The sequence below is a fragment of the Hemicordylus capensis genome, chromosome 9 (genome assembly GCF_027244095.1).
Source record: "Hemicordylus capensis ecotype Gifberg chromosome 9, rHemCap1.1.pri, whole genome shotgun sequence".
NCBI lineage: Eukaryota > Metazoa > Chordata > Lepidosauria > Squamata > Cordylidae > Hemicordylus > Hemicordylus capensis.
In genome coordinates, this window is record NC_069665.1 from 31,206,554 (window position 1) to 31,232,003 (window position 25,450).

Consider the following 25,450-nt stretch of genomic DNA (forward strand, 5'->3'; position numbering starts at 1 on the left):
CTTATTGATTTGATTTATACACCGCCCTTCCAAAAATGGCTTAGGGTGGTTTTTTTGAATTGCCGGCGGAGTGCATCCCTTCCTGCTGGGAGTGGGGGCCTCCCTGCGTTCTCATGTGGGTGTTCTCGGTGCACACGGTTGCAGGGGTGGGTGCAGATCCCAAAGCAAAGGGGCAGCCCTCTTTCCCTCTCCCCCACAGCCCACCCTTCCTGCTTTAGGCTCCCCCTTTTCTCCCCCTGGAACAGCATCTGTTTGGATAGTAAAGCAGGCCAAGAACTGAGAGGGGCTTTTTCCTTTGCATGTTATTTTCTAAGGGAACGGGCATCTCCTCCTCCTCCTGCTGTCTGGGGCTCCACTATCCTCCAGGCCCTCCAGGTTTTTGCTCTAAAATACCTCACATGCCTGATACAATCTGGTACCGGAAAAGTGAGTGGTGCAGCTGCCCTGAAGGGGAAGGAAGTCCTGGCAGCTGAGCCCCCTGCCTTAATCAGGACCGCCTGGGCCAGCGGATGAGTCACTTGCTGGCCCCTGGCCAGCCCCATCCACCCACCCCCACCCACCCTGCTGCAAATTACCTCCATTCAAGCTGGGGGGCAGGTTCTGGAAGGCCTCCATTCCTTCCCCCTTGTTCCCCACTCCCTCCCCCCCCCGCCCCCGCTTGCAAGCGCTGTGGTGATAGAGATGTTAAGGGATAAATCAGAATCAGCAGGAAGGGGGTTGCCAGAGAAATGACCTTTGGAGGGAAGAACCAGAGCCTCCTTGCAAGTCTGTGTACATCTGTCCTGCATTTGGAAGGAGCCCTGGAGGCGCAGGCCAGCCAGCGAGCTTCTGCCCCCTGGTGGCACTGCCTGGCACGCCTCGCCCTACTTGGTCCTGCATCCATTGAAAGAATTCCAGCCACCGTAGGAAGCTGCCTTCTGCCGAGTCAAACCCTTGGCCTGTGCAGCTCATCACTGTCTACACTGACTGACAGCGGGCTCTCCCAGGTTTTGGGCAGGAGTCTTTCCCAGTCGTCCCTGGAGATGCTGGCAGGGATTGAACCTGGGACCTTCTGTACGCAAAGCAGATGCCCTGTCACTGCTAAGTGGCCTCCAGGAAATGGGCCAGTGGTCACTGGTGAGCTGTGGCCTCCCCTCTGCCGACCCTTTTGTTTGTCCGTTAACATTTTTATATCCTGCTTTTAGGCTCCTCGCGGGGCACTTAGAGAATATGGAGACCAAGTTTCCCTTCTTCTACCCTCAGACAAAATAACTCTCTCTGTTCTTTGCAGGAGAGGCGAGAGATCTATGAACAGCACTTGAAGGGCCTGAAGCTGCCCCAGGCTGGCAGCTTTTATTCCCAGCGCTTGGCTGAACTCACGCCAGGGTTCAGTGGTACGTCGGAGCACTTGCTTGTCGGGCTCCCCCTGCCCCCTTTCTCCTCCAGTGGGGAAATGTCTCCAAGGCTGGATTGTGCCTCCCGCCTGCTCCGAGATGACAGGACTAATCCTGAAGAGGCTTACGAAGGCCTTGTGGGACAGGCAGCCCCCTTGCCCTGCAGTTTTTGCCTGGTCTCGCTCCAGAGTAGGTGCCTCTCTGGTCCTCTGGTGCTGTTGATTTCTCTGCTCTTGTCTTCCCATCCCGACTATTGGCCTTTCCTCTGTGGATTAGCGGAGTCCGTGGGAAAAGGAGACGGAATGCAGCCAGGCAGCCCAGTTGTTCGACTAGGACTGGGGAGACCCGAGTTCAAATCCCCATTCAGCCATGAAACTCACTGGGTGACTCTGGGCCAGTTGCGTCCAGCCTAACCTCCGTCACAGGGTTGTTGTGAGGATAAACATAGCCATGTACGCAGCTCTGGGCTTCTCCTCAGAAGAAGAAAAAGCGGGATATAAATATATTCTAAAAAATAATAATATTCAGAGTTAACCATCAAGGGGGCACCAGGTGGCCTTCGTAAGCCTTTTCAGGATTGGGCCCGTTGTCTCGGAGCAGGTGGGAGGAGCAACCCTTGGATACACTCCCGACCACGGAGGAGAAGGACCATTCCGGTCAGTGCCGACAATTCGTTTTTGCTCCTGGGTGGCTTGGTGGTGGTGGTGCTGCTGCAGACGTTGTCATGGCTTGACTTGCCTCCCACCCGGCTGCTGTGTCCTACCCGCAGTGCTTGCTCGGGGAGAAAGGAGAGCCGAGGCGCTGCCGCTGGGCAGGGACGACACCCGGGCGCAGGCCTGCTGGGCCTGTCTTGAATCCGCACACCGGCCAGGCTCCCAGGGGTTTAAACTGATGGTGGGTGGCGTGTGTGACCCAGACGCTGGTGGGGAAGGAGCTGCCGCTTCTGGTTGCTGGCAGTGGAGTCGTTGGCAATCCGTGCGCTGAGCTGGGAGGCTCTTTCTCCAGCCGGCCCCTGGACAGCGGAGGGTTCCGTCCCGCCCAACTGGCCTGCTCTCGCGGGCCCTGGACTCCGTCTTCCTGCGACACCCAAAGCGGAGGACGGAGCCCCAGGCTCTGGGTTTCCTGTTTGTGCGGAGACTGTGGCGGATCCTGTGCACATTCCTCCCTCCGGCTGGCCCCCGCTCTGCCTCCTCCATGGCTCCTCGGAGCAGCCACCCACCCAGCCACTCAGACTCGGAACAGATGTGCTTCCTCCCCGGAGGAGCTGGAGCCAGTGGGCCAGGCCAGTCCCCGCTGGGGGCTGTGCCTGATCAACGCCCCACTCTCCCCCGTGGAGCGTCTTGGCGAGGGCAGCCAGGCCGCTCTGGCGATGGGAGCCCCGCATAGACAGCACACTCTCAAGTCCCTGCCGGGGCTCCTTCCTGCTTTGCATAGCTCCTCCCCCTCCTCTTCGCCCGCCTCCTGATTTGCCTTCCCACTGAATTGTTTTTAAGTGTATTAATTGGTTTTAAATGATGTTTCGTTTTTATGTTTTTTAAACTAGTCACACACTGCCCAGAGCCTCTGGATGGATTGGCTAAAACTAAACTTAAACTAACTAAACGAAACTAAATTGAGATAGGTAGATAAATTTCCCCCTGCACCCCAAGACTGCTGTGACTAAAGAAGAAGGGATGCCCGGTGGGATTGGCTGCTGCTCCCCCCCCCCCGGCTTGAGCTCTCGGGTCACGGCCTGCTCTTCAGGCCCTTCCCTCGGGGGGCCGGGGGGGGGGGACACAGACTGGGCACCCCCTCCGGATTGCGCACCACAGTGGGGAGCACGAGGGTGGGTCCCTGCAGGATCCATGCTGGGGAGCGCGGCTGTGGCTTCCTCGGGTCTCCCTTGGCGTCTCCCGGAAGCAAGCGAGCGTGTCTGCGTTGCTCTGCCTGCAGGAGCCGACATCGCCAACATCTGCAATGAGGCCGCCCTCCATGCCGCAAGGGAGGGGCACAAGGTCATCGATACCTCCAACTTCGAGTATGCTGTCGAGAGAGTGATTGCAGGTGAGGCCTCTTCCCGGCTGGGCTGCGAGGCCTGGGCGCGGAGGGCCAGAGAGGCGGCTTCCTCAGCCTCTGGGGCCCCAGTCATGGCGGCAGATCCCAGCAGGGCTGGGGCTCTCAGCGGTGGGCCCCCCCCCCAGGTGTTGCCCTCCGGCACCCATCCCCCCCAGCCCCAAGGGCCTTTGGCCCACCACATCGGGGGACTCCAGGCAGGGAACGCCAGCCAGGTGTTGGTCTTGCAGGGGACAGCCAAAAAAGAGAAGAGAAGATCCTATCGCAGGAGGAGAGCCGGGTGGTGGCCTTCCACCGTGGGGCGGGAGGGATGGTAGCACACTGTGGATGCACAAGGATGGCTGTGGGAAGTGTTAGGGGGCAGTGTGGGGGTCGTGGGGGAGGGCTGAGGGGGCTGCCACAGGCAACGCCCCCCCCCACTCTTCCTCTCTTCCTCCTTTGGCTGCAGGTCTCCATCGCCCCTCGCACCAACGCTGCCCTGGGCTTTGCCCAGATCCTGCCAAGGGAGCAGTTCCTCTTCACCAAGGACCAGCTCTTTGAGCGGATGTGCATGGCCCTGGGAGGAAGGGTGTCGGAAGCCATCACCTTCAACAAAGTCACGACTGGTGAGGAGGCCCCCCGTGCCCTCTGCAGCTCCGCCAGGCTGAGGGGTCCTGCGCAGGGAGGCCGGGCGAGGCTTTCCTGGGGTGGGGACGCAGGAACCCGGGAAGCTGCCATGTACTGAGTCAGACCCTTGGTCCCTCTAGCTCAGTCTTGTCTACACAGACTGGCAGCGGCTTCTCCAAGGTTGCAGGCAGGAGTCTCTCCAGCTGTATCTGGAGATGCTGCCAGGGAGGGAACTGCAACCTTCTGCATGCAAGCAGGCAGATGCTCTTCTAGGGAATGTTCTAAAATGAATGACAGGGAACGCCCACTGAAAAGCCCTGGTTCCTTCCAAAGGGCCGTAGGGATGCATGGAATTTCCAAATGGCCGTTAGCCATTCGGAAATTCAGTGCATCCCATGGCCAGTGGGAAGGAAGAACCTAGGAAGCTGCCTTCTACTGAGTCAGTCCCTCTAGCTCAGTACTGCCCACCCAGACTGGCAGCGGCTTCTCCAAGGTTGCAGGCCGGAGTCTCTCTCAGCCCTATCTGGAGATGCTGCTGCCAGGGAGGGAACCTGGGGCCTTCTCCGTGCAAGCGTGCAGGGGCTCTTCCCAGAACGACCCCGCCCCCCAGGGGACTACCTTGCAGTGCTCACACATGTCAGGGAGCCCCGCTATGTCTCCTCCGCCTCATGCAAGCCTGATGCGGGTTTCCATTTGTTTCTGCTCTTTGCTCTGCTTGACTGTGAAGCCAGGCGGGGAGCAGGAGTGACCTTGGCAGGACTGAGGCTTCCTGCCCTCACGCCTCGAGCTCCCTTCTTTAAAAAAGGCCCTCCTCTCTCAGGGGCCCAGGATGACCTGAGGAGAGTCACCAAGATCGCCTACTCCATGGTGAAGCAATACGGGATGCTGCCCAACGTGGGACACCTTTCCTTCCCGGACCAGGAAAGCACCCCCGGGATTGGGAGGCGTCCCTTCAGCCACGGACTCCAGCAACTGATGGACCACGTAAGTGGCCAGTGGCTGTCACAATCCGAGTCGCATCTGGACCACGCAGGTTCTTACCGCGGATGCAGAGCTGCAAAGAAAACCCTCTTCTGGCTTATTGCCTTCGGGTTGTTCCTAGAGCACTTCTGTACAAGGAATCCTCTCCTTGGCTTTCTAGGCTGGTTGCCGTGAGCCGGCAAAGTCTAGAGCGCTTGTGCGATCCGTAGCCTGTGAACCACACAAAAGGAAGCTAGTTGCTATCGTGGTTTCCACCGACACGGGTTTAGCATCCTCTGACCTGGCATCGCCATGCTCCCAGCTGAGCTGTTGAGCTGGGAACCTTGAACCCCACAGACCTTCCCCGACAGATGGGGGTTCTGAGTTCCAGCTGTCTCCCCCCCCCCCCCCACAACTCCTCCCCTCTCTCAGCCTCCAACTCTCCCCTTGTTTCTTTTGGCTTTTGTCCCACTCCCAGGAAGCAAAGTTGCTGGTGGCTCAAGCCTACAGGCGGACAGAGAAGCTGCTGCTGGACAATCAGGACAAGCTGAGAGCGGTACGGCGTATCCCTGCCCTAATGCTGAACACCGAGAAGGAGGCGTTTGAGTCCAGGGCTGGTGGAGGGGGCTGGAGACTCGGCTTGGGGTCCCTGCTCAGCTACCTAAGCTCGCTGGTTGCTGGCTGGGCCACTGGCAGCTCACCTCCCACCAGCCAGGTCGCTGTGAGGCTAAAGCACTGCTCTGAGCTCCTTGGAGAAGGCTGGGAACCGTTCCAGAGAGCTGGGTGGACGGCTGCTCAGAGGCTCCCTCCTCAGAGACCATTTTAGCCACCGTGTATTGGGAAGCATGGTGGCGGCACATCTTTCTGAACTTGAGGTGCCCAGAAGCAAAGGGAGGGAGTGGCTGGGCATTTCCAGGCGTCAACATAGGAATATACTGCTATATACTGAGTCAGAACATTGGTCCATCTAGACTCATTGTTGTCTACCCAGACTGGCAGCGGCTTCTGCAAGGTTTCAGGCCAGAGTCTCTCTCAGCCCTCTCTTGGAGATGCTGCTGCCAGGGTGGGAACTTGGGACCTTCTGCATGCAAGCAGGCAGGGGCTCTTCCCAGGGTGGCCCCATCCCCTAAGGGGGATACCTTAGAGGGCTCACACGTAGTCTCCCATTCAAAGGCAAACCAGGGTGGACCCCACTTAGCAAAGGGGACAAGTCATGCTTGCTACCACCAGCCCAGCACTCCTCACTCATGAAGGAGGCGCTTGGGGTGCCAAGAAACAAAGGGTGGTGGGTTTTTTTTAGTGTTCCTGGGCCTGGAAATGCCAAGGGAGGGGGATCTTGGAGCTGCAGAGCAAGCAAGCAAGCGTTCTACGACTGTCTTGGGAAGGGAGGCCTGACGTAACACTAACTGGTGCTGCCCCCCCAACACACACAACCCCCCCAATCTTGGCTTGTACTCTCATCTCCCCCCCCCCACTTTTGCTTTATGTCCGTTAAGAGTGACTTCTCCCTATATGGGACGGGGTGGCTGCAGAGGGGAGCCCGATGCCAGGATGCCAATGCTCTGCCACAGCTGGCCCGCCATTCACATATGGTCACTTCTCCTGAGGATGAAGCCAGGAGAAGGTGACCTTCGGATTGGCTGCAGCAAGCTCCGAGCTTCTCCTGCTGGGGTGTGTGTGTGCGCGCACACACAGAATAGCCACTTGGAACAAATGCTGTGGAGGAATCCTTGAGCAGACGGAAGGCGGCGTGGCTGCGTTCTGCACACACCCCTCCTGTGCCTCTCAGACAGCTTTGCTGACCCAGTTATTTCTCCTTGTGTAGCGCGTTGGTCCTTTCTTCAAGCAGCAGGTGGCTGAGCTGCCAAGGGTGACACACACACACACACACACACACACACACACACACACACACACACACACACACACCGGTTCCATGAAGGCTGACCTGGCCTTGTGTGTGCGCCCGCACACAGCGGCTCACTGCCTGCTCTCTCCCCCCGTCTAGCTGGCTAATGCCCTCCTGGAGAAGGAAGTCATCAACTATGACGACATCGAAGCCCTGCTCGGGCCACCTCCCCACGGGCCCAAGAAGATGATTGCCCCTCAGAGCTGGATCGAAGCCGAGAGAGACAAGAAGGATGTGGGAGACGAAGAGCCCCCCCAGACCCGCCCACGCCCAGAGGAGGAGGAGGAGGAAGAGCCCAACCTGAGACTGCTGTGAAGCCAGTGTGGAGTGGAAGACAGGACTGGAGGCACACGGAGAGGTTCTCCTAGCCTGTGGCTGGCCGCTCTGCTAGGGTTCTGGGGTGGGCGTTGGCCAGAGCAAGCAGGCTCTGGGGGTGATCTGCCCGGAGCGGCTTCTTGTGGGGCCTTAGGCAATGACCCTTCTCCAGGCTCCTGGGGGTGGTTGTCCTCAGCAAGGCCAGCCCTTCTGCAGCAGTCTCCCCTTTCATGATCCCCCATGTGCGGGGCTTGGTGGAACGACTGAGGTACTCCTAGTTTTACTTGGCCCAGGCAGGCAGCGTGGAGCCCTCCTTGTGCCCAAGAGGCCACCGGGAAGCCGGAGCTGTGTGGCTTCCCAAGGTGTCTGCATTTTGGGTACCAGGGTTTCCCCCCAAAGTTGGATAGATGGCATATGTCTGTCTGAGGTGTGGCAGGCCTATCTTTGTGCAAGCTGATAAATAAATTTATTTTAAGTTTTCTAGTTGTTTGGAGGAAGTCTGTTATGGACTGTGGACAGAGTTCCTAGGAGGTGTAGCAGCCGGTCTGGGCCCTTTTCACAACGCACCCAAGGGGAGGCCAAGTCCAGGCGTGCCGGTGGGGCTCTCAGGGGGGGCTCAGATCTGACAACAGGGAAACGCAGCTCCTTTCCCAGGCAGTGAGGGGCAGGGGGGACAGGCTCCGAAGCTGCCAGCCAGGGTCACTAATTGCCTGGCGCAGCTGTTCTGTCTCGAGTGAGAATTCTGGGTTGATTTGTTCCATGGTCCATTGGTTTTTTTTCCTTCTTGTCCATGGTCTCCTCAAAAGTCTTCACGGGGGAAACCATGGTCCAGACAATTCTAATCCACTGTCTTGAAAGTAGAGTCCACCAAAACTATTGGGCCTGGGATCTCCAGGGTATATTTTTCAAAGTGGGGCGTTGTGCTGCTTAGCTCACTGTGGAGCAAGTATTTTGGTCCTTCAAAACTTAGCCGCCTTCTCCGTCTCCCCCAGTGAGCCTTGGCTAGTCTACTCATCAGTGGTCTGCGTGTACCATCTAGTGGTCTGTTCTGAAAGCCACACATAATTCCTCTCTGTGAGTGTGGAAACACAAGGCAAGCACCCAGATTCCTAAATTACTGTGGCTTTAACGTAGCCCTTCACTCCACCCCACCCCACCCCCCAAGAAGAAGCTAAATGCCCCCATGCGATACACCAGCAAGAAATGGACTTTTAAAAAAATAATGTCTGGAAATGGTTGCTGCAGGTTGGATTGAAAGGGGTGTAGCTGAAACAGCCACCTTGGCTCCCTGTTCTTTCCTGGGGTGGGGGAGTTCCATTCTGGCAAAACCTCACCGTTGGCGAGGCATTAAAATCTTTGGGAAACAGGGTTGGGGAATCACGACCCAAAAAAGACCTAAAAATAAAGGGGAAAACACAAAAATAATGCTAAAAAAAATCACCAAAAAATCCCATAGTATTTCCTAGAGTCACCAAGAAGAATGAGCAGATTGCACCTCTGGACATTTTTTTTTTTAAACCCCTCCAAAATCGCTCAAAGCCATGACACAGCAAGTTCAGCAGGGGTCACCAAGAGGAATAAAATCAAACCTCTGAACCCCCCAAAATCACTGAAACACCGCCTAGAGATATATATATCAGGCAGTATAGGAATATAAATATATAAATAAATAAAACCCCTCACCAAACGTGAATACTCAGGTTGCTGTTGGCAAGACCGGCCACAATTTCCCATTCGCACATACTCAAAACCATGGTTGGTAAAGTGCAGTTGGTGCTGTACTTAAAATGTATCACTCACATGCCCTTCCTGGGGTGAATCTATCATTCAGCTGCTAGTGAGCCAGCGTGGTGTAGTGGTTAGCGTGCTGGACTAGGACCGGGGAGACCCGAGTTCAAATCCCCATTCAGCCATGATACTTGCTGGGTGACTCTGGGCCAGTCACTTCTCTCTCGGTCTAACCTACATCACAGGGTTGTTGTGAAAGAGAAACGAGTATGTAGTACACTGCTCTGGGCTCCTTGGAGGAAGAGTGGGATATAAAATGTAAATAATAATAATAGTAGTATATGGCCCACTCATTCAAAATACAAAGTTCTCTGTTGCGACTTTCAAATACCACTCCACAATGTGCCTGTTTTCATTTATCTTCCTAACAGCCCTGTGGTGTAGGCGTTGCCACTGGGATTGTGTGCAGCTCAGAGAATGGGCCGGAGCATAAAAAGAGCCCCAGGAGCCTGGCATCCTGTCTTCAGAAAGCACCTGTCAGATGGCCATAGGCAGGGCTTGATGCCAACAGCCCTTCCTTGATGCTCCTCCCCAGCATCAGGTATTCAGTGATATGCTGCTTCTGAACATGGAGGCTCCATTAGGCCATCGTGGCTCACAGTCTACCAGTGGGTCGCGTGGCAACCTGGTTTGCCATTCTGACAAAACGGTTAGATGTATTTAGTGGTATGATAGATCATGCAGAAGTGGTCCCTCTGTGTATCAAGCGATGTTTTGGTGCTTGCTGCTGTAGTTTCCCCACTTTTTCGAGCAAATAACCCGCATCCACCATAAAATGTGTCGGGGTGAAGAGGCACGTGAATTGCCTGCCTCTGCTGCTTTCTTTGCAGTGGCTGTTTCGCGAGCTGCTGCATACAGATCTTTTCAATCGAGGGTTTCGCTAGCCTACGCGGCCCCTTTAAATCGGGCGCCATCTTTAGTGAGGGCAGGCTGGCGTGCTGGCCCTAGAGGCTGACGCCGGCGAGGCCCGATTGGCCAGGCAGGAGAACTGTCGTCGCTTCCGGAGACGCGTCGCGTGTGGAGGCGCAGGTATCCCGTCGTCCCTCGCGGCGGCTCTTTCTTTTTCCGGTCTGCCATCTTCTCTCCCGGGAGGTGAGTTCTCGTGCTGGGGGGAGGGCGCCGCGATGATCCGCCTCCATCCTTGGCCTGCCTTGAGGCGAGATGCCCCAGACGCGGGCGGGAGGAGCCCAGGGGGCGCCCTGGTAGCCGCGGGAGGGCCCGGGGCTCGGATGGGGCGGGGGGAGGCCCCGGGCCGGGGGGGAGGCCTAGGCGAGAGTGCAAGCCGGCTTCTCTCCTCCCTTCCTTCGCCCCGAATAAGACCCTGCGGGGCTTGGGCGCCGGCGTTGGGCTCTCCAGTTGCCGAGGCCCCGGCTCAGCGGTGGAGCTCAGCCCCCAACGCCTCCCGTTACAGGGACCCCAAAGAGCAGGGTTGGGAAACGACCCCCGAGCGCTGCTGCCAGCCCGTGTCCGGAACGCGGAAGGCATTTCTTCTTCACACCTGTACCAGGCCCCTGCTGGGTAGGCTCTAAGCTCCTGGAAGTTAGAGGGCGTATAAGTGAGTGGCCGACTTGGAAGAGATGCACCGGAGTCTCTAAAGGGCATGCAGAAGGTCCTCGCTGCAGTACGACCAGCCCTGCCTGGAAATACCAGTCTGGAACCCTGGAGAAGGGCTTGCCACTCTGTGGGGGCAACACTGAGTGAGGCGGACCAAGGGTCAGACTTGGCATCAGGCGGCTTCGGAGGAGCACCTTTGTGAATGACGCACAGGGGTTTTCTGCACCTGGTTGTCTGTGTGTGTCCATCCCTTTGACACCAGAGACGGTCCAAAGTATTTTCACTGCCATAAAGTCTTCCCTCTAACAGGGATTCCCAGATGTTGTTGACTACAACTCCCTGCATCCTCAGCATTGTTCTCTCTCTCTCTCTCTCTCTTTTTTTCCATCTGTGTGCGGAATGAGTTTTTTGGGGGGTGGCAATATTAAGGCAGTGCATGTGCACACGTGCACTCGGAGTAGGACCTTCCTGATTTAACCTGAACGGGATCTAAAATTAACTGAGTGGACCTCAAAAAACATGTGAGCGCAAGCATGTGCGTACGCCTTAGAGGGAACATTGATCCCCAGCTGCAGTGGCCTTTGGATGGGGCTGCTGGGAGTTGTAGTCCACAACATCTGGGAATCCCTGTTGGAGGGAACAGTGCTGGCCTAATGTCCTTCCTGGTGGAGAGAGTGTTGGGTGTGGAAGACCAGACTTCAATCCCAAGCCATTGAGTCTGTCTGAACTCCGCAGGGCTGTTGTAACAGTAAATAAGGAGCAGGAAAGACCTTGTATAACTTTACTTCTCAAGAATCTAATCCAGGCGGTCTGTCTGTCTGTCCAGGGATCTAAGCAGCCATGGCGCCCAGCCGGAATGGCATGATTTTGAAGCCCCACTTCCACAAAGACTGGCAGAGACGAGTGGCCACATGGTTTAACCAGCCTGCCAGGAAGATCCGAAGGTGAGGTATTGTAATCTGCTGAGCCGGGGGCGGCTGTGTGCTGTGTGCGAGATAACAAATGCTGCCCGAACAACAGAAACGCACAGGAGTGTGAGCTTTGTGGTTCTGGTCTCTTTGCAAAGCTTGCCAGCTCAGAAATGCTTCTCCACTGCTTCAGCCAGGTGATGAAAATTCTCCGGAATCGCTGTACAGCATTGATGATTCTTCTGAACCCCTTTAAGCTGATGGCTGTAGCTTTTGTCACTGAGAATTTAGTTGTGTCTCAGTTTGACGGGACCTGCTGCAAACTTCCTTGCCTCTGCTACCTCCCTAAATTTATCTGTAAGCCCGGCTGGGGTGTGCTCAGAGAAAGGGGGGCCATAACGCCCGCTGATTTGTGCAACTTTGTCTGCCCAGGAGGAAGACCCGCCAGGCAAAGGCTCGCCGTATTGCTCCACGTCCGGTCACTGGACCCATCCGACCGATTGTGAGGTGCCCCACCGTGCGATACCACACAAAAGTCCGCGCGGGTCGAGGGTTCAGCCTGGAGGAGCTGAGAGTGAGTAAAAATGGCAGGCAGCTCAAAGGAAGAGCAGTTGCCTGGTAGCTTTGGCTCCTTGTGCAGCTAAGGTGCATGGGCTGAGGTCTCATGAGTCTGATGTGTTCAGGGATGTCTGTGAGGCTCCTAGAGAAGTGCTTGGCTCAGTGGAAGCAGTTCAGATTCCTTGAGGGGCTAGTCTTGGCCTTTGATTGGGTGTTCCTGAGAGAGCTGGTTGAGCGCTCCGAAGACAAGTGACTGGATTCTTAATCCCTTGTGCCAAATGGGTGATGCAACATGGGAGGGCAGGGCAGAGTGGGGGTGCCTGCTTTGCATGTAGAAGCTCTCTGGTTCAATCTCTGACCTCTCCAGGCAGGGTTGGGAAGAATCCCTGTGTGAATATCTGGAGTGCTGCAGCTAGCTCAGTGAGGGCCTTGCTTGGTAGTGGGCAGCTTCATCTGTTCACGAGAGGAGGATGTTTAGTCTTAAGAGAGTTTAGTCTTTTATTGGCTCGTTAAGTGCATAAGAATCCAGCCTCTCTAAGACAGAGGTTCAGGAGTCCCCAGAATGGCCTTCTGCTACTGGGACTGGGGATTGTGGGAACTAAAGTCCAACAAGATCTGGGGACTCCAGTTTGAGAAGCCCTGCTCTAGGAGATGGCCTGTCTCTCCATAGCCTTTGCAAGCCCTGGCTTGTGTTTCTGCAAAGAGCCTGACAGTCAGATGATGACACTGTCTCTGGAATCTCTGCAGTCTCCGTGATGACTTTGTGTTGAACCCTTTTCCAGCTGATGACTGTGATGTTTGCAGCGAGGAAAGGGCTAGGGTGATGCTGCAAGAGCTGCTCTGACTTGAGGCATCCTTGAACATTCTCCCTCCAGATGGCTGGCATCAACAAGAAGTTTGCCCGGACAATTGGGATCTCAGTGGACCCCAGGCGCCGTAACCGGTCCACGGAAGCTTTGCAGGCCAACGTGCAGCGGCTGAAGGAATATCGCTCCAAGCTCATCCTCTTTCCCCGGAAGCCGTCTGCCCCCAAGAAGGGTGACAGTTCGGTAAGTATAGAGTGCAGAGAAACCCGATACTGCAAGAAGCAGCTTGCTTACAGCTTCAGCTAAATTCTCAAGCAGCTGGAGTTTCAGCCAAGTTGACACAGTACCAGTTGGATTGTAGGCTCTCTGTCACTCTGGTACCAATACTCAAAGTGCTTCTGAAAACGGAGTGGAGTTATCTGTTCTCCCTTGTCTCTTGATGGAGTGGTAACCTCTCCTCCTGCATTTAGTATGTACCAATATGCTACATCCAAGAAGGCTTGGAGCCCTTTTACTGTTCATGACTGGTTGTTTGTCAGTTGATCACTGTTTACCTTCAGTTGGGTGTCTTCAGTTTTGTTTTCACCAAGTTAGTGTGACTTGTGGGAAGGCGGAGATGGGCCTTCTTTCCTTGCTTGAAAATCACCGTTGCTGCATCTGCTTGTGGTAGCTTGCCTCCCACTTCTGTACCTGCTCAGTTCCAGTCTCTTGCTTCCACATTTCATGTTCCCAACTGGGTACCAAGCTGCCATCAGACTCCTTTTTATGTTGTTTCAGCCCACAAGCCCTCAGCAGTAAAGGTGTAACTACAGTCTATAGTTGGAATAAGGACCAGAATTACTGCACTGGGATGATATCACCCAAGGCTTTATACTAAGCACCTAGAAATGTCTATATAAGGCACTACATAAATATGAGAAATAAGCTTAAGGAAGCTCCCATCATTTAACCTCACCCCTACATACACATTCAGAGAGTTTCTCCTGCACCCAGCGCTTCTGTGCAGTTCTCTTGCTACCAGAGGATAGGACAGTAGCTGTTGCTGACCTCTGCTGTTGCTCCTTCCTTCTTCCTCACAGGCAGAAGAGCTCAAGATGGCCACGCAGCTCTCTGGACCAGTTATGCCCATCAAGAATGTAAGTGTCTCTCTGCCTCTGGACCTTTCTAGCTCTTCCCCCGCAATCCTGGAGCAGCACAGGAACACATCCTGCTTCTGTTTGGAGTATTCTCCCTTGCAGGGAACATAGTGTCTTGTAGACAGCCGGTACTGCTTGGCTGTGGTGAGAAGTCTCTCTCCTCCTGTGACAGTTTAGTGGCTGGATTGACTTCTTGACCCTCAGTAACACAGAGTGACATCCTCAGCAACTTGCAGAACGTAAGAACAGCCCTGCTGGATCAGGCCCAAGGAGGCCCATCTAGTCCAGCATCCTGTTTCACACAGTGGCCCACCAGATGCCACTAGAAGCCCACAGATGCAGGAGTTGAAAGGGGCATGCCCTCTCTCCTGCTGTGACTCCCCTGCAACTGGTACTCAGGCATCCCGCCTTTGAGGCTGGAGGTGGCCCACAGCCCTCCCAACTAGTAGCCGTTGATAGACCTCTCCTCCATGAAGTTCTCCAAACCCCTCTTCAAGCCATCCAGGTTGTTGACTGTCACCACACCAACATAAGTTGACACTCCATGTTGAAAGGCCAAACCAGTGAGCGCAGTCACCCCTAAGCTCTCTCAGAGCACCTTTTGCTCCTGACCTTGAATAGCTGAGGCTGGAGTGGCCTCTTCCAACAGAATCTGAATTGAGAGTCCATTGTGATCAGTGGGTGCGTGTCACGGATAAGTCTTCAGAGAAACCGTGCTGGGCCAGGCCCACCGAGTCCAGCCGCCCCTTTCCCACAGTGGCCGTGCAGATGCCTCTAGGGCACCCGCCTGCAGGGCTTGAAAGCCAGAGAGCTTGGCTACTGCTGCCTCTGAGCAGCCCCTGTTAGGAGGTGGGAAACCTGCCACATCCCCCCCCCCCCCAGTGTGTTGCTTTGTGTGACTTCCTGGTTCTTGCCTCCCTCAGGTCTACAAGAAAGAGAAGGCCCGAGTTATCTCCGAGGATGAGAAGAACTTCAAGGCCTTTGCCAGCCTGCGCATGGCCCGGGCTAATGCCCGACTCTTTGGCATCCGGGCCAAACGAGCCAAGGAGGCAGCAGAGCAGGATGTGGAGAAGAAGAAATAAACTGTTTGCACAGGAGGGCCTTTCAATAAAAGCGGATAGAATAATTGGAAGCGTGTGTTGCCGGCTTGTGTCAAGATCCAGGGAAGGGGAAGGTCTGCTGGGAATCCTGTTGGGGGAGCCTGGCCCCTTCCCCTCCTCTTCGTTTCAGAGGCTGCACGTCTGGCCGTGGTTTGTGTGCAGCCCAGCGGCTGGCCACCAGAATACACCAGCACTTGCGTTTCAGTGTTGTAGCAACCTTGGAGTGGAAGGTTCCCGGCGCCATCAGTTCCAGCCACAGATAAGCCTAGGAAGGGCAGCCTGCCAGAACCGGCCCACTCCGTTCTCCACGGGCTCCCATCTGTCTGGTACTGGTTAATTGGTCTAGGGACCGGGCAGAGCAGAAAGCAGCCCATGAGGCCTCTCTCTGAGCAAAAAAGAGGAGCTTGCAAAGGAGGGGAGAGAAGGAGTAACTGGACACCCCGCTGCCAACCAGGCACATGTCAGCCAAGGGTTAATTTCGAGGCTCGCCAGTTTCCCCCTATAAAAACCTGCTGCTGTGCTGGCTGCAGCAAGAGAGGGGCTCTGAGTAGCAAAAGTGGGCTGAGCTGAACTCCCCGGGCTTCTGCTTCGGCTTATCCCACATCTGAAACCAGACGGCCACCAGGGAATATGCTGCTATGGTTGTGGCCTCATAGTCGAGATATTTTCCCAGGAATTCTTGTCTGGCTCTCTCTCCCCGGCCCTTGTCTGAAGGAGCTGCTTTTTCACTTGAGCTGTGGGGAATGGAAAGTGCTCAGTGGATCAGTAGAAGCTGGGCTGAGTAGATCACTCAGCAAGAAGCAAGTCTGTAGCATGCAGAAACGGGCCAGCACACCTCTGCCGTTCCAGACGTGCCTGCAGCCTCAGAGTGCTGCTGTGTCCAGACAGTTCTCGCACAAGATCACTAACGGGAAGGAATGGGGTGTGGAGGGTGTCGGTGGGGGAGTCTTGATGGCATAGCTGAGCTCTGGAGCTCGTAAAGGCACCACAACCCCCCTCCTGCTGCTTGTGTCTGTTGCAGCTTGATGCAGCTGCGCCTCCCACCCCTGGGCTGGACTTCGGGGAGCTTCTTTTCCAGGAGAAAGGAGTGCGTATCTGCTCCCACAGTGGACAAGAAAGCTCCCTGAAGTCCAGCCAGGTGTGCCCACTGTTCTGAGGTCCTGCCAAATGCAGGGTGGGCTGGGTCAGCCACCTAAAATGCCACAGTCCGCCTCAGTCTCATTGATGCGAAGAACAAATTGGGGCACGTGGAGAGCCAGTTGAGGAAACCTAAACCGCCCAGAGAACTTGTGTTTTGGGTGGTATAAAAATAGGTATAATAATAATAATAATAATTTGATTTCTATACCTCCCTTCCAAAAATGGCTCAGGGCGGTTTAATAAATAAATAAAGGCATTCCTGATTTAAGTCTGCTTCTCAAAGGCCCAAAGGAGGACTCTAGACTTCTTGTTTGACAGCTTGTTCTCTTTTAGTGTGAGAATACCAAAGTAAGTCTTTTAAAAAAGAAAAATGGGAATAGACAACAGAGATGGCACCACACCAGAAATGAAAGGGAGAACATTTTTTAATGTTTTCAAAGAATATCTAATGCCGACACTTTCAGCAACCCAAGCAAAGGATGATGATATTCTAACACAAAAGGGGTAAAGCTCTCTGAGGCTGTCCTTCCTGAGAGTAGGGTGCAGGGACAGGTTGCTTCCACTGGGTGGCACTAAGTCCTCAGTTTTGATCATTCCTAAAGTAGTACCAGACTCAGCTCTTGAAAATTTTAATTGTTTGGAATCTGTTGTTTTGGTTTGTTCATTTTCCATCAGCACATTGGCAGAGAAAATAAAGCATGCTTTGCAAGGCAGTTTGACATGCCCCTTAGTCTTTTTGAAGTCTGTAGTCCCGCTCGCCCCCCACTGAGGTTGGGGCAGGGGGGCAGCCCTGACTTTCTCCTGCGCCCCACCAGCCTCAGTGGCAGGCTAGGCATGCCAGGGGCTGCATATTCCAGAGAGAAAGGGATGCCTCTTATTGGAAGTTGACTTTCCATACACCAGCCTCAGGGAGGGCCAGCCAGGAAAATCTGGGGAGGGCCCTGCTACAGCCCATTTGCACACAGCTGGACTTACTTCTGAGTAAGCATGCAAAGGGTTGTGCCATAAATACTGCAGCCAGCCATTACTTAAGTTGGTTTTCCAATGTTACACTTACTGGCCCTAAGGATTCAGTTTATGGGGCAGACTGTTCTATAGTGATTCAAGTACTGACACACATTTTATATGTCTGCAGTTGAAACCACTCACTTGCAAAGTAGTGTGTTTCCCCCATATGGCAGATATGGATCTGTGGGTGGCTTGCCCAAGAGTTGGTGGCAGAACCAGGAACGGAACCCCCTACTTTCTGGTACACGACTCAGTTTCGAGTGCTGTACTGAAGTGAGAAAAAGAAAAGGCTAGGCAAAGACTTGGTGGTGATCACTTAATTATAGAACTGGGATTCTGTGGGCCACAAGCACCCCCTCCAAACAGAGGGTCTCCACCAGCCCCTGCTCTGATCACTGCTGCAAACTGAAAACAGAAGTAGTCAGATCTTCATAGTCACTAGCCAATCTGACCTTTGCGATTCCTTCTTGGCTCCCAATACCTCTGCTGTTTTCTCTTGTGGTTTTTTGGCTTGGTGGCTGGATCTCTCCCCACAGAAGTAACCGAGTTTCTGCGTAGAATGTGCTGGGCGTAAGGACCCCTTGGAAGGTGAACACTACGGACTTGGTGAAGCAAAGGGAGGCAGAGTGTTCCAGAGACTTCTGCAGGAGGCCGTCAGTGTTGCCAACTGTTCTCATTAGCGACAGGAAATTCGCGCCCGTCTGGGTGATCAGCCAACATGTTCTCTCTGGACGTCTTGACTCGTCTCTTGGGTTCCTGCTAGGACTTGGAGTGCTGAGAGGAAGGAGAAGGGGCTACTGGCTTGATTTCGTTCATGATTTCAACCTGCCCTCCATGGCAGGCCGCCCAGCACGGCCCTCCCCATGTGGCGGGAGGATCAGCTGTGTCTTGTTCAAGAGGAAGGACTGAACCTTGGCACAGGCGCTTCCTCCTTCCAAGCAGCTAAAAGGAGCCCGGCTTGGGCTGGGCCAGCATCCTGTCTGCCATGGTAGCCAACCAGACATCCCAATGGGAAGCCCAGAAGCATGGAAGTATTCTTGGGGGTGGCGGGATGAGTGAGTTTAATTGTCAAAGCAGGGGCGGGGGGCGGCTGCAGGCCCAGTTCCCAGTGCTTTTCAGTCCTTAGCAATGCCCCGGCAGGCCCCCAGGAGGTGTGGGGCGACAAGTGCCATCCTTCCTTCAGCAGGCGGGGGCCCAGCTTGGAGAACTCCTGTGCCGGATTCTCCCCGCCTAGGGAGATGAGAATCCCTGGGTCAAGGCAAGCCGAGCGGGGACCTGCTTCTCCTCCTGCCCTGCCGAGAGCGGAGTTGTTAAGCAGCAGCACCCTCCTTTGCCCACATCCCGGAAGAGCCTTCTAGGCAACCTCTGGGATGAAGCCCTTCTTCTGGAGCTGACAGCCGGAGCTGCCGGCCTTTGCCCGGCCTGCTGCTGCGGTGGCTGCTCTCCCGTTTCAGCAGCCGCCCCGCTCTGAGCCGCTGCTTCTTCCCCAGAGCTGCCAGTCATCCAGCAGCCTCCCGAAGGCTGCCCGTGTGTGCGGTGCGGATGAGAAAGCGGCCACTGCAGGGACCAGATTCGTAGTGCGCAGACACAGCTGCAGAGGAGGCATCCCTCCCTGCTGGGCAGAGGCCTTCTTGGGGCTTGTGGGGGGCCATCTGCTTCTCCTCGGAGGTGCCTCCTCCTCCCCCCGCCGGCTTTCCAAAAAGAAAACAAGACCGAGCAGCCCCAATGTATGTGTATGCTGGGTGCTTGTTCCAAACTCTTGCTGGGCGGTGGGCTCCCTGCCAGCTTGAGGGGTGTGTGAGGCTCTTCTTCACGGCTGCCTCTGGTGTCGCCTGGCCCTCTCTTACACAACTAAACAACCCTTGTTGTTCAAAAGGACACCATTTTTGCAGGGTGCACCGGACCACGGACCAGTCCTACATGCGACCCCGTCTGATGGAGGAGTTGGATTGTCCAATGAAGATGGAAAGTCTTGGGTTCAACTTTGTACCCAGCCATGAGACCCACCAGCTGATCTACCTTGGAATTGTCACATTCTTTTTCTCTCTGCCGATCACACCTCACGGTGGGAAACAGATCTGCTACCTACCCTCAGGCCTTTGGAAGAAGGAGTTTCCCTCAAATACAAATGTAATTAATAAATTACAAGTCTTCAGAAAGTGGCTCAGCTGGACTGAAGGGTAATCAGTCTATTCCACACAGGTGGGTGAATCCAAGAGGGTGGCCCTGCCTGCAATTTGGCTGAAACTCTGGCCCTCTGCCCCCATCAGCGGCTCAAGGGTCAACCGAGCCAAGTTCGGCTCCTTGTTCTGCCGTCTCAGAGAAGCTGTTCCGAGTGGCGCGGCGGCAGCAGTGCCAAGAAGCTGCCAGCGAGCCAGGCTAATTCATCTCCTCCGTCAAAAAGCAGGCATTTGCTAATTAAATGAGTGTTAACAAGAGCCTGGAAGCAAAGTGCTTTTTAATGTATTCATAAATGATCTAGAAGTTGGGGTAAGCCGTGAGGTGGCCAGATCTGCAGATGACACCAAACTAGGGTAGTGAACTCCAAAAGAGGTTGGGAAGAGCTGCAAAAGGATCTCTCCAAACGGGGGGAGTGGGTGACAAAATGGCAAATGTGGTTCGATGTAAGCAAGTGTCATAATAATACACTTTATTTGTTAGCCGACCAGCAGTACTTCTGTCTTGTCTGGATTGAGTCTCAACTTGTCCACCCTCATCCAGTCCATTGCTGCATCCAGGCACCGATTCAGGACAGTCACCGCCTCAGATTAAAGAAAGGGATACAACTGGGTGTCACCTGCATACTAAAGATGTGATGCATATTGTGGGGGGAGGGGAGAAACCCCAACTTCATATATACGCTGAGAGGGTCTGAGCTGTCGGTGACTGAGCAGGGTGCTTTCCAGATTACCTGTTCAACAGTGGCAAAATGCTTCAGTTCAGGTAAATTGCATTCAGAACGCACATAGCAAAGTTACCAGCAGGGGGAGCAGTCTCGCAAAAACTAACAACCAGAAAACACAGCAACATTTTTCCGCCAGACATACAGCATTATAGCAATAAATCGCAGCGATTAAATCCAAAACAAGGCATTCAAGATGCGAACGGCACCCTGCTGATAGCATAGGGACTGTGGTGTCACAGCACAGGAAGTATGGAAGTACACTTCGCAGATACATTGTGACCCCATTGCAGGGTCTAATCTGGAAAGCGCCCAGGAGCAGAATCTTGGGGTCGTGGTGGACAGCTCATTGAAAGTATCGACTCAATGTGCAGCAGCTGTGAAAAAGGCCCATTGCATGCTTGGAATCATTAGGAAGGGGTCTGAAAATAAAACTGCTAATGTTATAATCCCTTTGTACAAAACTATGATGCGGCCACATTTGGAGTCCTGCATGCACTTGTGGTCACCATGTCTCAAAAAGGATATTGTAGAACGGGAACTCTCCTTCTGTTTCTTCTTTATGTGCACAAACCAGGGGGTGCCATAGGACTATAGGAAGCTGCCATAGACTGAGTCAGACCATGGGTCTATCTAGCTCAGTATTGTCTTCACAGACTGGCAGCGGCTTCTCCAAGGTTGCAGGCAGGAATCTCTCTCAGCCCTATTTTGGAGACGCTGCCAGGATGGGACCTTCTGCTCTTCCCAGAGCGGCTCCATCCCCTGAGGGGAAGACCTCACAGGGCTCACACTTCTAGTTTCCCATTCATATGCAACCAGGGTAGACCCTGCTTAGCCAAGGGGACAAGTCATGCTTGCGACCTCCAGACCAGCTCTCCTCTCCATCTCGGCCACACCATGAGTGCTGCCATCTTTGTGCTGATTCTGGAAGCCTTCCAGCAGTGGAGACAAAGTGTGAACAGCAGCTGGGCCTCCTCATGTAGCTGTTGCCACACAGGACCTGCACACTAGCCCTCCCCCCTCCCTCTCCTCCTGCAGCCATCAGCACCACCAGGAATAGCCATGGCCAGCAGCAGCTCCCAGGCCCTCTGCTCCCTCAGTTGCCTCTGAGCGTATGCAGAGGGCTTGCAGGAAACTGCATGTATGCTGAAGGCCCCCTTGGGGAGAGGAAACACACTGTGGGCTTCCCGTTCTTATTAGTGCAGGGAGCAGGGAGGCAGGCTGCAGTCGCTGAATGAGACCAGCCTCCCTCGGCGTTCCTCCTCGGGGCCGTCGCCCCTGCTGGAAGCACACACAGTGAAGCTCCATTTGCACTCCCTTCTGCATAATTGCGTTCAGGGCCAGGATCCTGGAAGGAGTGACGGCGACATGTGCTAGCCTTGCCCTGGGGGGCACAGGAGTGGGTGACGCAGGGGCTCTGGGGGACAAACTGGGTATTCAGAAGTGACCTTCAGATGCCGGAGTACCTGGCGGAGAACAATGGGGATGCTGGCAAAGAGAGCCACCACGCACGCACGCACGCAGGCGGATCTTTTTCTCCCCCCCCCTTAAAGAAAAATAAAAAGTGACACTGTGAGCACCATCAAGTGGAGGGGGGAGGGGGCGGGAGGAGGCCTGGGGGGTGACTCATCCACGATGTGTTCCTCCCAAACAGATAACGCAGGACTGAAGAGCAGCAGAAATCCGTCAGTAGTGGTCTGTCAATGCGGAGGGAAGTCCAGGCACGAAGGCCGCGTGGCAGAATTCCGCCCTGCTTGCGCTGAACCTGCTGCTCCTCCACTGCCGATTCTGGGCTTTTGAAAAGCAAAGCCTTTTCCCGTTTCGTCGCAAGGGAAGGTGACCCTCTCAAGCCCAAGCCAGTCCTCGCTGGGTGCCTGGAAGGAGCAGCAGCCCGAGAAGCAAGGCCAAGGCCTGGCCAAGGTGGACGCCGGCAGGACGCCCGGCCACAGGGGCGCAGGGAGCTGCCCTCTGCCGAGTCAGAGCCGTGGTCCGTCCAGCGCAGTGTTGTCTGTCTGCAGAGAGGGGCAGGAGGCGCTTTCCCGAGCTCTACCTGGAGATCTTGAGGATGGCATCAAGGGAAATCAAATAAGGCAAAGTGCTTGTCCTGTTGCTGCGTGACTGTGACATGACAACGGGATGTCTGCATTGCACTGTGGGGGAAAGGGGGGGCCCCACTCTGCCACGGCTGCCACCCCACTGCCACGCAGGTAGCCTCCTCCCCATTCCTATGGTGGGGTGACGCCTGGAGGGCTTTGCGGCAGCCAGCTCACTTACCCCTGTACGCTCCAGAAGGCTGCTGCCCAGTGAAGGGTGGGGCAGCAGAACACGGCTTTGCCCCGGGGGCTGGGGCTGCCCCCCCCCAGTCTGGCACCAACCCTGCAAGGAAGATCCGCTTGGGAGCCGGAGAAGCTGCCCACGGGGCAGTAGAAAGGGAAGCGGGATCCGCGTGAGTCAAAACGTTTGCAGCTCAGCAAGGACACAGCCACTCATCATTAGACGCACCGAACGGCATTCCGGCTGCCCCTTCCCATGGAAATCCACAGCAAGGGGCCATTTCATCCAGAAAGGCTGGGCAGGGCAGGCAGCTCCTTCCAGCCCCTGGCAGTGGGTGGCAGACTCCCGATTGCAGGCTGTTTCCTTCAAGGAGGGAGCAGAAGGAGCTGCAGCAGATGGAATCCAAACCCAGGCAAAGACACCTGCAGCACAAGCCCCAGGGCCCAGAACCAAGCCACGAGCAGGCAGCGCACACAGCCCTCCGTCAGTCCTCCGTCCCTCTGCCCAGGTCTTGCCAACTTGGCGTGGCGGCAGCCCCTGCAAAGATGCCAGGGATTTGGGGCCTGGGCAGGCCCCTCTGCTTGCCACGCCCACGTGGGGGGCCCCTGAGCTACCGAGCCTGACCGCCAGCTCCCAAGCAGGGCAGTGGCCATCGGTTGGCCCAGCGCTGCCGGCTGGGACTAGATGGGGGCTTTCCAGGTTCCCAGGCAAGACTCTTCCCCAGCTCTGCTGCTGCTGCTGCTGGAACCTGAGACCTCCCTGCTCACGGGACGGGCAAGGGGGTCCTCCTGCTGTCTGGTGAGGGGCAGGATGAAGGAGAAACCAGGCTTGCTTGGCTTCTTCCCCCAGAGCCCCTCTTCTCTTCTCCTTCGCCCTCTTCTTCCCCAGGCAGCCGACTGGGGTGCCTCCATTGCCCCACGGAGGCTGTGAGGAGGGGCCCCACACTCATCCCGCCCCTTCTGCCCACAGATGATGGGGCTGCTGCTGCTGCGGCTGCGTCCTCTGTCTGGCTAAGCACCCCACCCCGTGCCCCAAGGGAACCGTCGGGCGGGTTAATGATAACAAACGGCTGTAATTAGCAGAAAGGAAATCAATGCAGGAGAAATGACTGTCCTGCTGCCTCTTATTTCTCAACATGGATAATTGCCTGCAGCCCAGGTCAGCACTTGGAAGGAAACACACACACACACACTTCCCTGAGCGGAAGGAGGTGAATCCTCCCTCCTGGCTGGGGAAATGGAGGGCACCGTCAGGTGTGGGTGGGCCCTGAAGGAGAGTTCTGTGGCCCAGAAAGCTTGCCCACGACTTGGGGATTGGCTGGTCTTAAGGAGGGCATTGCCCGGCTTTGTCAAATTTGGATTGCAAATTGTGTTGACTTGTCGGTTTTGTCGGCTTGGCTTTGCAAGGTAGCTTTGGGGCAGAGAGAGAAGGAAATCTCAGGGACCAATAAAACCCGGCGGCTCCAGTGCAGGTCTGAGCACAGCCAGGGCATGAGTGGCCATCATCCGTCAGAGCAGCCCACTCCTGCCAAGGATGGATGAGGACAATAAAGGAAGAGGGAAGCTAATGGAAAGTATCCATCTGCTGGCAGCTGCCGCCCCAGGAACTGGGAGGCCACCCAAGGCATTGACTCTTGTGCCACTGACTCACTGCTACTCCTCGGCCTGAGCCAGAGCCCAGCATCCACCTGCAGGGTGGGGAAATCTGCTGAGCTGAGCCCAGAGCCCCTGGGGGGGGGGGAATGGCCTGCCAAGCCCACCATGCGGCATCTGACAAGGCGAGCTCGAGTCTTGGGCTTCTCAAACTCAGGTCCCCAGAAGTTTGAGAGACTACAACTCCCATCATCCCCTGCTGCATTGGGGTCTGGATTGCATAGGCCACCTAATCCAGACCCACATGGAATCACAGTGGGGCAGCCCCACAGACCAGCCGCCCCCCTAGATCAACCTGTGCAATCCAGAGTGCCAGAGACAGGCAGCAGCAGAAGGGCTTTGTTGGGTCAGGGCCAGGCCAGGGGGGCATAGCTAAGAGGTGCCTGCCAAAAAGTCCCATGTTCGGTCCTTAGCAGCCCCTCCCCCTAAACAGAGATCAAAGCTAGGAAGGGACTCTCCACCTGCTGCTGCCGCCAGCCAGAACAGGCGGTTCTGAGCTAGAGGGACCGATGGTCTGACTCAGTAGACAGCAGCCTCTTATAGCCACAAGAACCTTCTCCCTGGGAGTGAATAACTCAACTCTTTGTTGGGGAGCTGCTTTGGAAGGCATCGTCTGGCAGCTCCACGTGGATTACGCATCACCCAGGCAGAGAGGTCTGAATCACCGGCATTTGTCAGGATTAAGCTGCAGAAACCAGAAATGAGATACAGCTGAGACTTTGATGAGGGCCAGGCAGGCTGCACCACTCGCTCTCCGAGGGAGGAGGCAGCACACACAGCTCCTGCTTGTGGGTTAAAGGCACACACCTGATGGGTCTTGGCTTGGGTCTCTCTCCCCCTCCCCTGGAAGAAGTGCTTTCAGCTTGCAGAGGTGATTTGGGAGCCTGGACCTAGAGAGGCCTTCGGAGGCCCTCCACCTTCCCTGCAGATTAAGCATCCTCATGCTCAGCTGGGCGACCACCCCACCTGGGGCAGACTAAAGAGGGTTTGGGGGCCTCCGGGGGCCGCGGAGGCTCTGGACTTTGGCCCGGAAGTCCAGGGGGGAGAGTGCCTCTGCTCACCGGCACCCTCCTGCCCAGCGCATGGCTGCTGGCCACAGCTCTGTCAGCGCAGGGCTAGTGAGTGTTGTGACTGGAGTCTGTTGGAGAATCATGGGATGGAAGAGCCGGAACTTGGAAGCATTCCAGGGAGCGCCGTGGAGGAGAAAGAGAGTAAGAGAGTGAGTGAGTGAGTGAGTGGTGCCCATCATCCAAGGCTTTTCCAGCAGGAGCATCATGGGCCGGTGGGGGCTCGCCATGGGACACAGGCCCCCAGTGAATTGCTCAGAGCCCCGAATCCCACCAGCCCCCTCCCTTCTCCCTGAACTCTTCCGGAAAGGAGGTGTTGCCTTGGAGGCGGCAGCAGAAAGC

The 25,450-nt window shown here is 55.6% G+C and overlaps 3 protein-coding genes and 2 non-coding genes across 6 annotated transcripts in view; all 5 read left to right on the forward strand.

The window, feature by feature from the left end:
- SPG7 (SPG7 matrix AAA peptidase subunit, paraplegin) overlaps positions 1 to 7,694 on the forward strand; it is a 30,893-nt gene extending 23,199 nt beyond the window's left edge. Inside the window, exons 11-16 of the mRNA XM_053271363.1 lie at positions 1,271 to 1,373; positions 3,306 to 3,642; positions 3,783 to 4,030; positions 4,852 to 5,015; positions 5,470 to 5,547; positions 7,000 to 7,694. Of these exons, the coding sequence (XP_053127338.1) occupies positions 1,271 to 1,373; positions 3,306 to 3,642; positions 3,783 to 4,030; positions 4,852 to 5,015; positions 5,470 to 5,547; positions 7,000 to 7,215 (1,146 nt within the window). The 3' untranslated portion in view covers positions 7,216 to 7,694. The remainder of the gene's footprint in view (positions 1 to 1,270; positions 1,374 to 3,305; positions 3,643 to 3,782; positions 4,031 to 4,851; positions 5,016 to 5,469; positions 5,548 to 6,999) is intronic.
- Positions 7,695 to 9,960: 2,266 nt separating this feature from the next.
- Positions 9,961 to 15,091, forward strand: RPL13 (ribosomal protein L13). Of its 2 annotated transcripts, none has more exons than XM_053271551.1 (6): positions 9,961 to 10,095; positions 11,384 to 11,501; positions 11,898 to 12,039; positions 12,899 to 13,072; positions 13,909 to 13,965; positions 14,889 to 15,091. In XM_053271551.1, the coding sequence occupies exons 2-6, from the start codon at positions 11,398 to 11,400 to the stop codon at positions 15,045 to 15,047; spliced, it is 636 nt and encodes a 211-aa protein (XP_053127526.1). In that variant the 5' UTR covers positions 9,961 to 10,095; positions 11,384 to 11,397; the 3' UTR covers positions 15,048 to 15,091. The 2 variants fall into 2 exon arrangements, with proteins under 2 accessions (XP_053127526.1, XP_053127527.1); XM_053271552.1 differs by lacking the exon at positions 9,961 to 10,095 and adding an exon at positions 10,443 to 10,521.
- Positions 11,664 to 11,746, forward strand: LOC128334637 (small nucleolar RNA MBII-202). Its single transcript, XR_008311348.1, has one exon. It is a non-coding gene; the product is annotated as a small nucleolar RNA MBII-202 (small nucleolar RNA).
- Positions 12,742 to 12,828, forward strand: LOC128334638 (small nucleolar RNA MBII-202). The gene has a single exon (XR_008311349.1). It is a non-coding gene; the product is annotated as a small nucleolar RNA MBII-202 (small nucleolar RNA).
- Positions 15,092 to 24,990: 9,899 nt separating the features above from the next.
- CPNE7 (copine 7) overlaps positions 24,991 to 25,450 on the forward strand; it is a 34,523-nt gene continuing 34,063 nt past the window's right edge. Inside the window, exon 1 of the mRNA XM_053271240.1 lies at positions 24,991 to 25,252. The gene's annotated coding sequence lies outside the window, so the exon portion shown is untranslated. The remainder of the gene's footprint in view (positions 25,253 to 25,450) is intronic.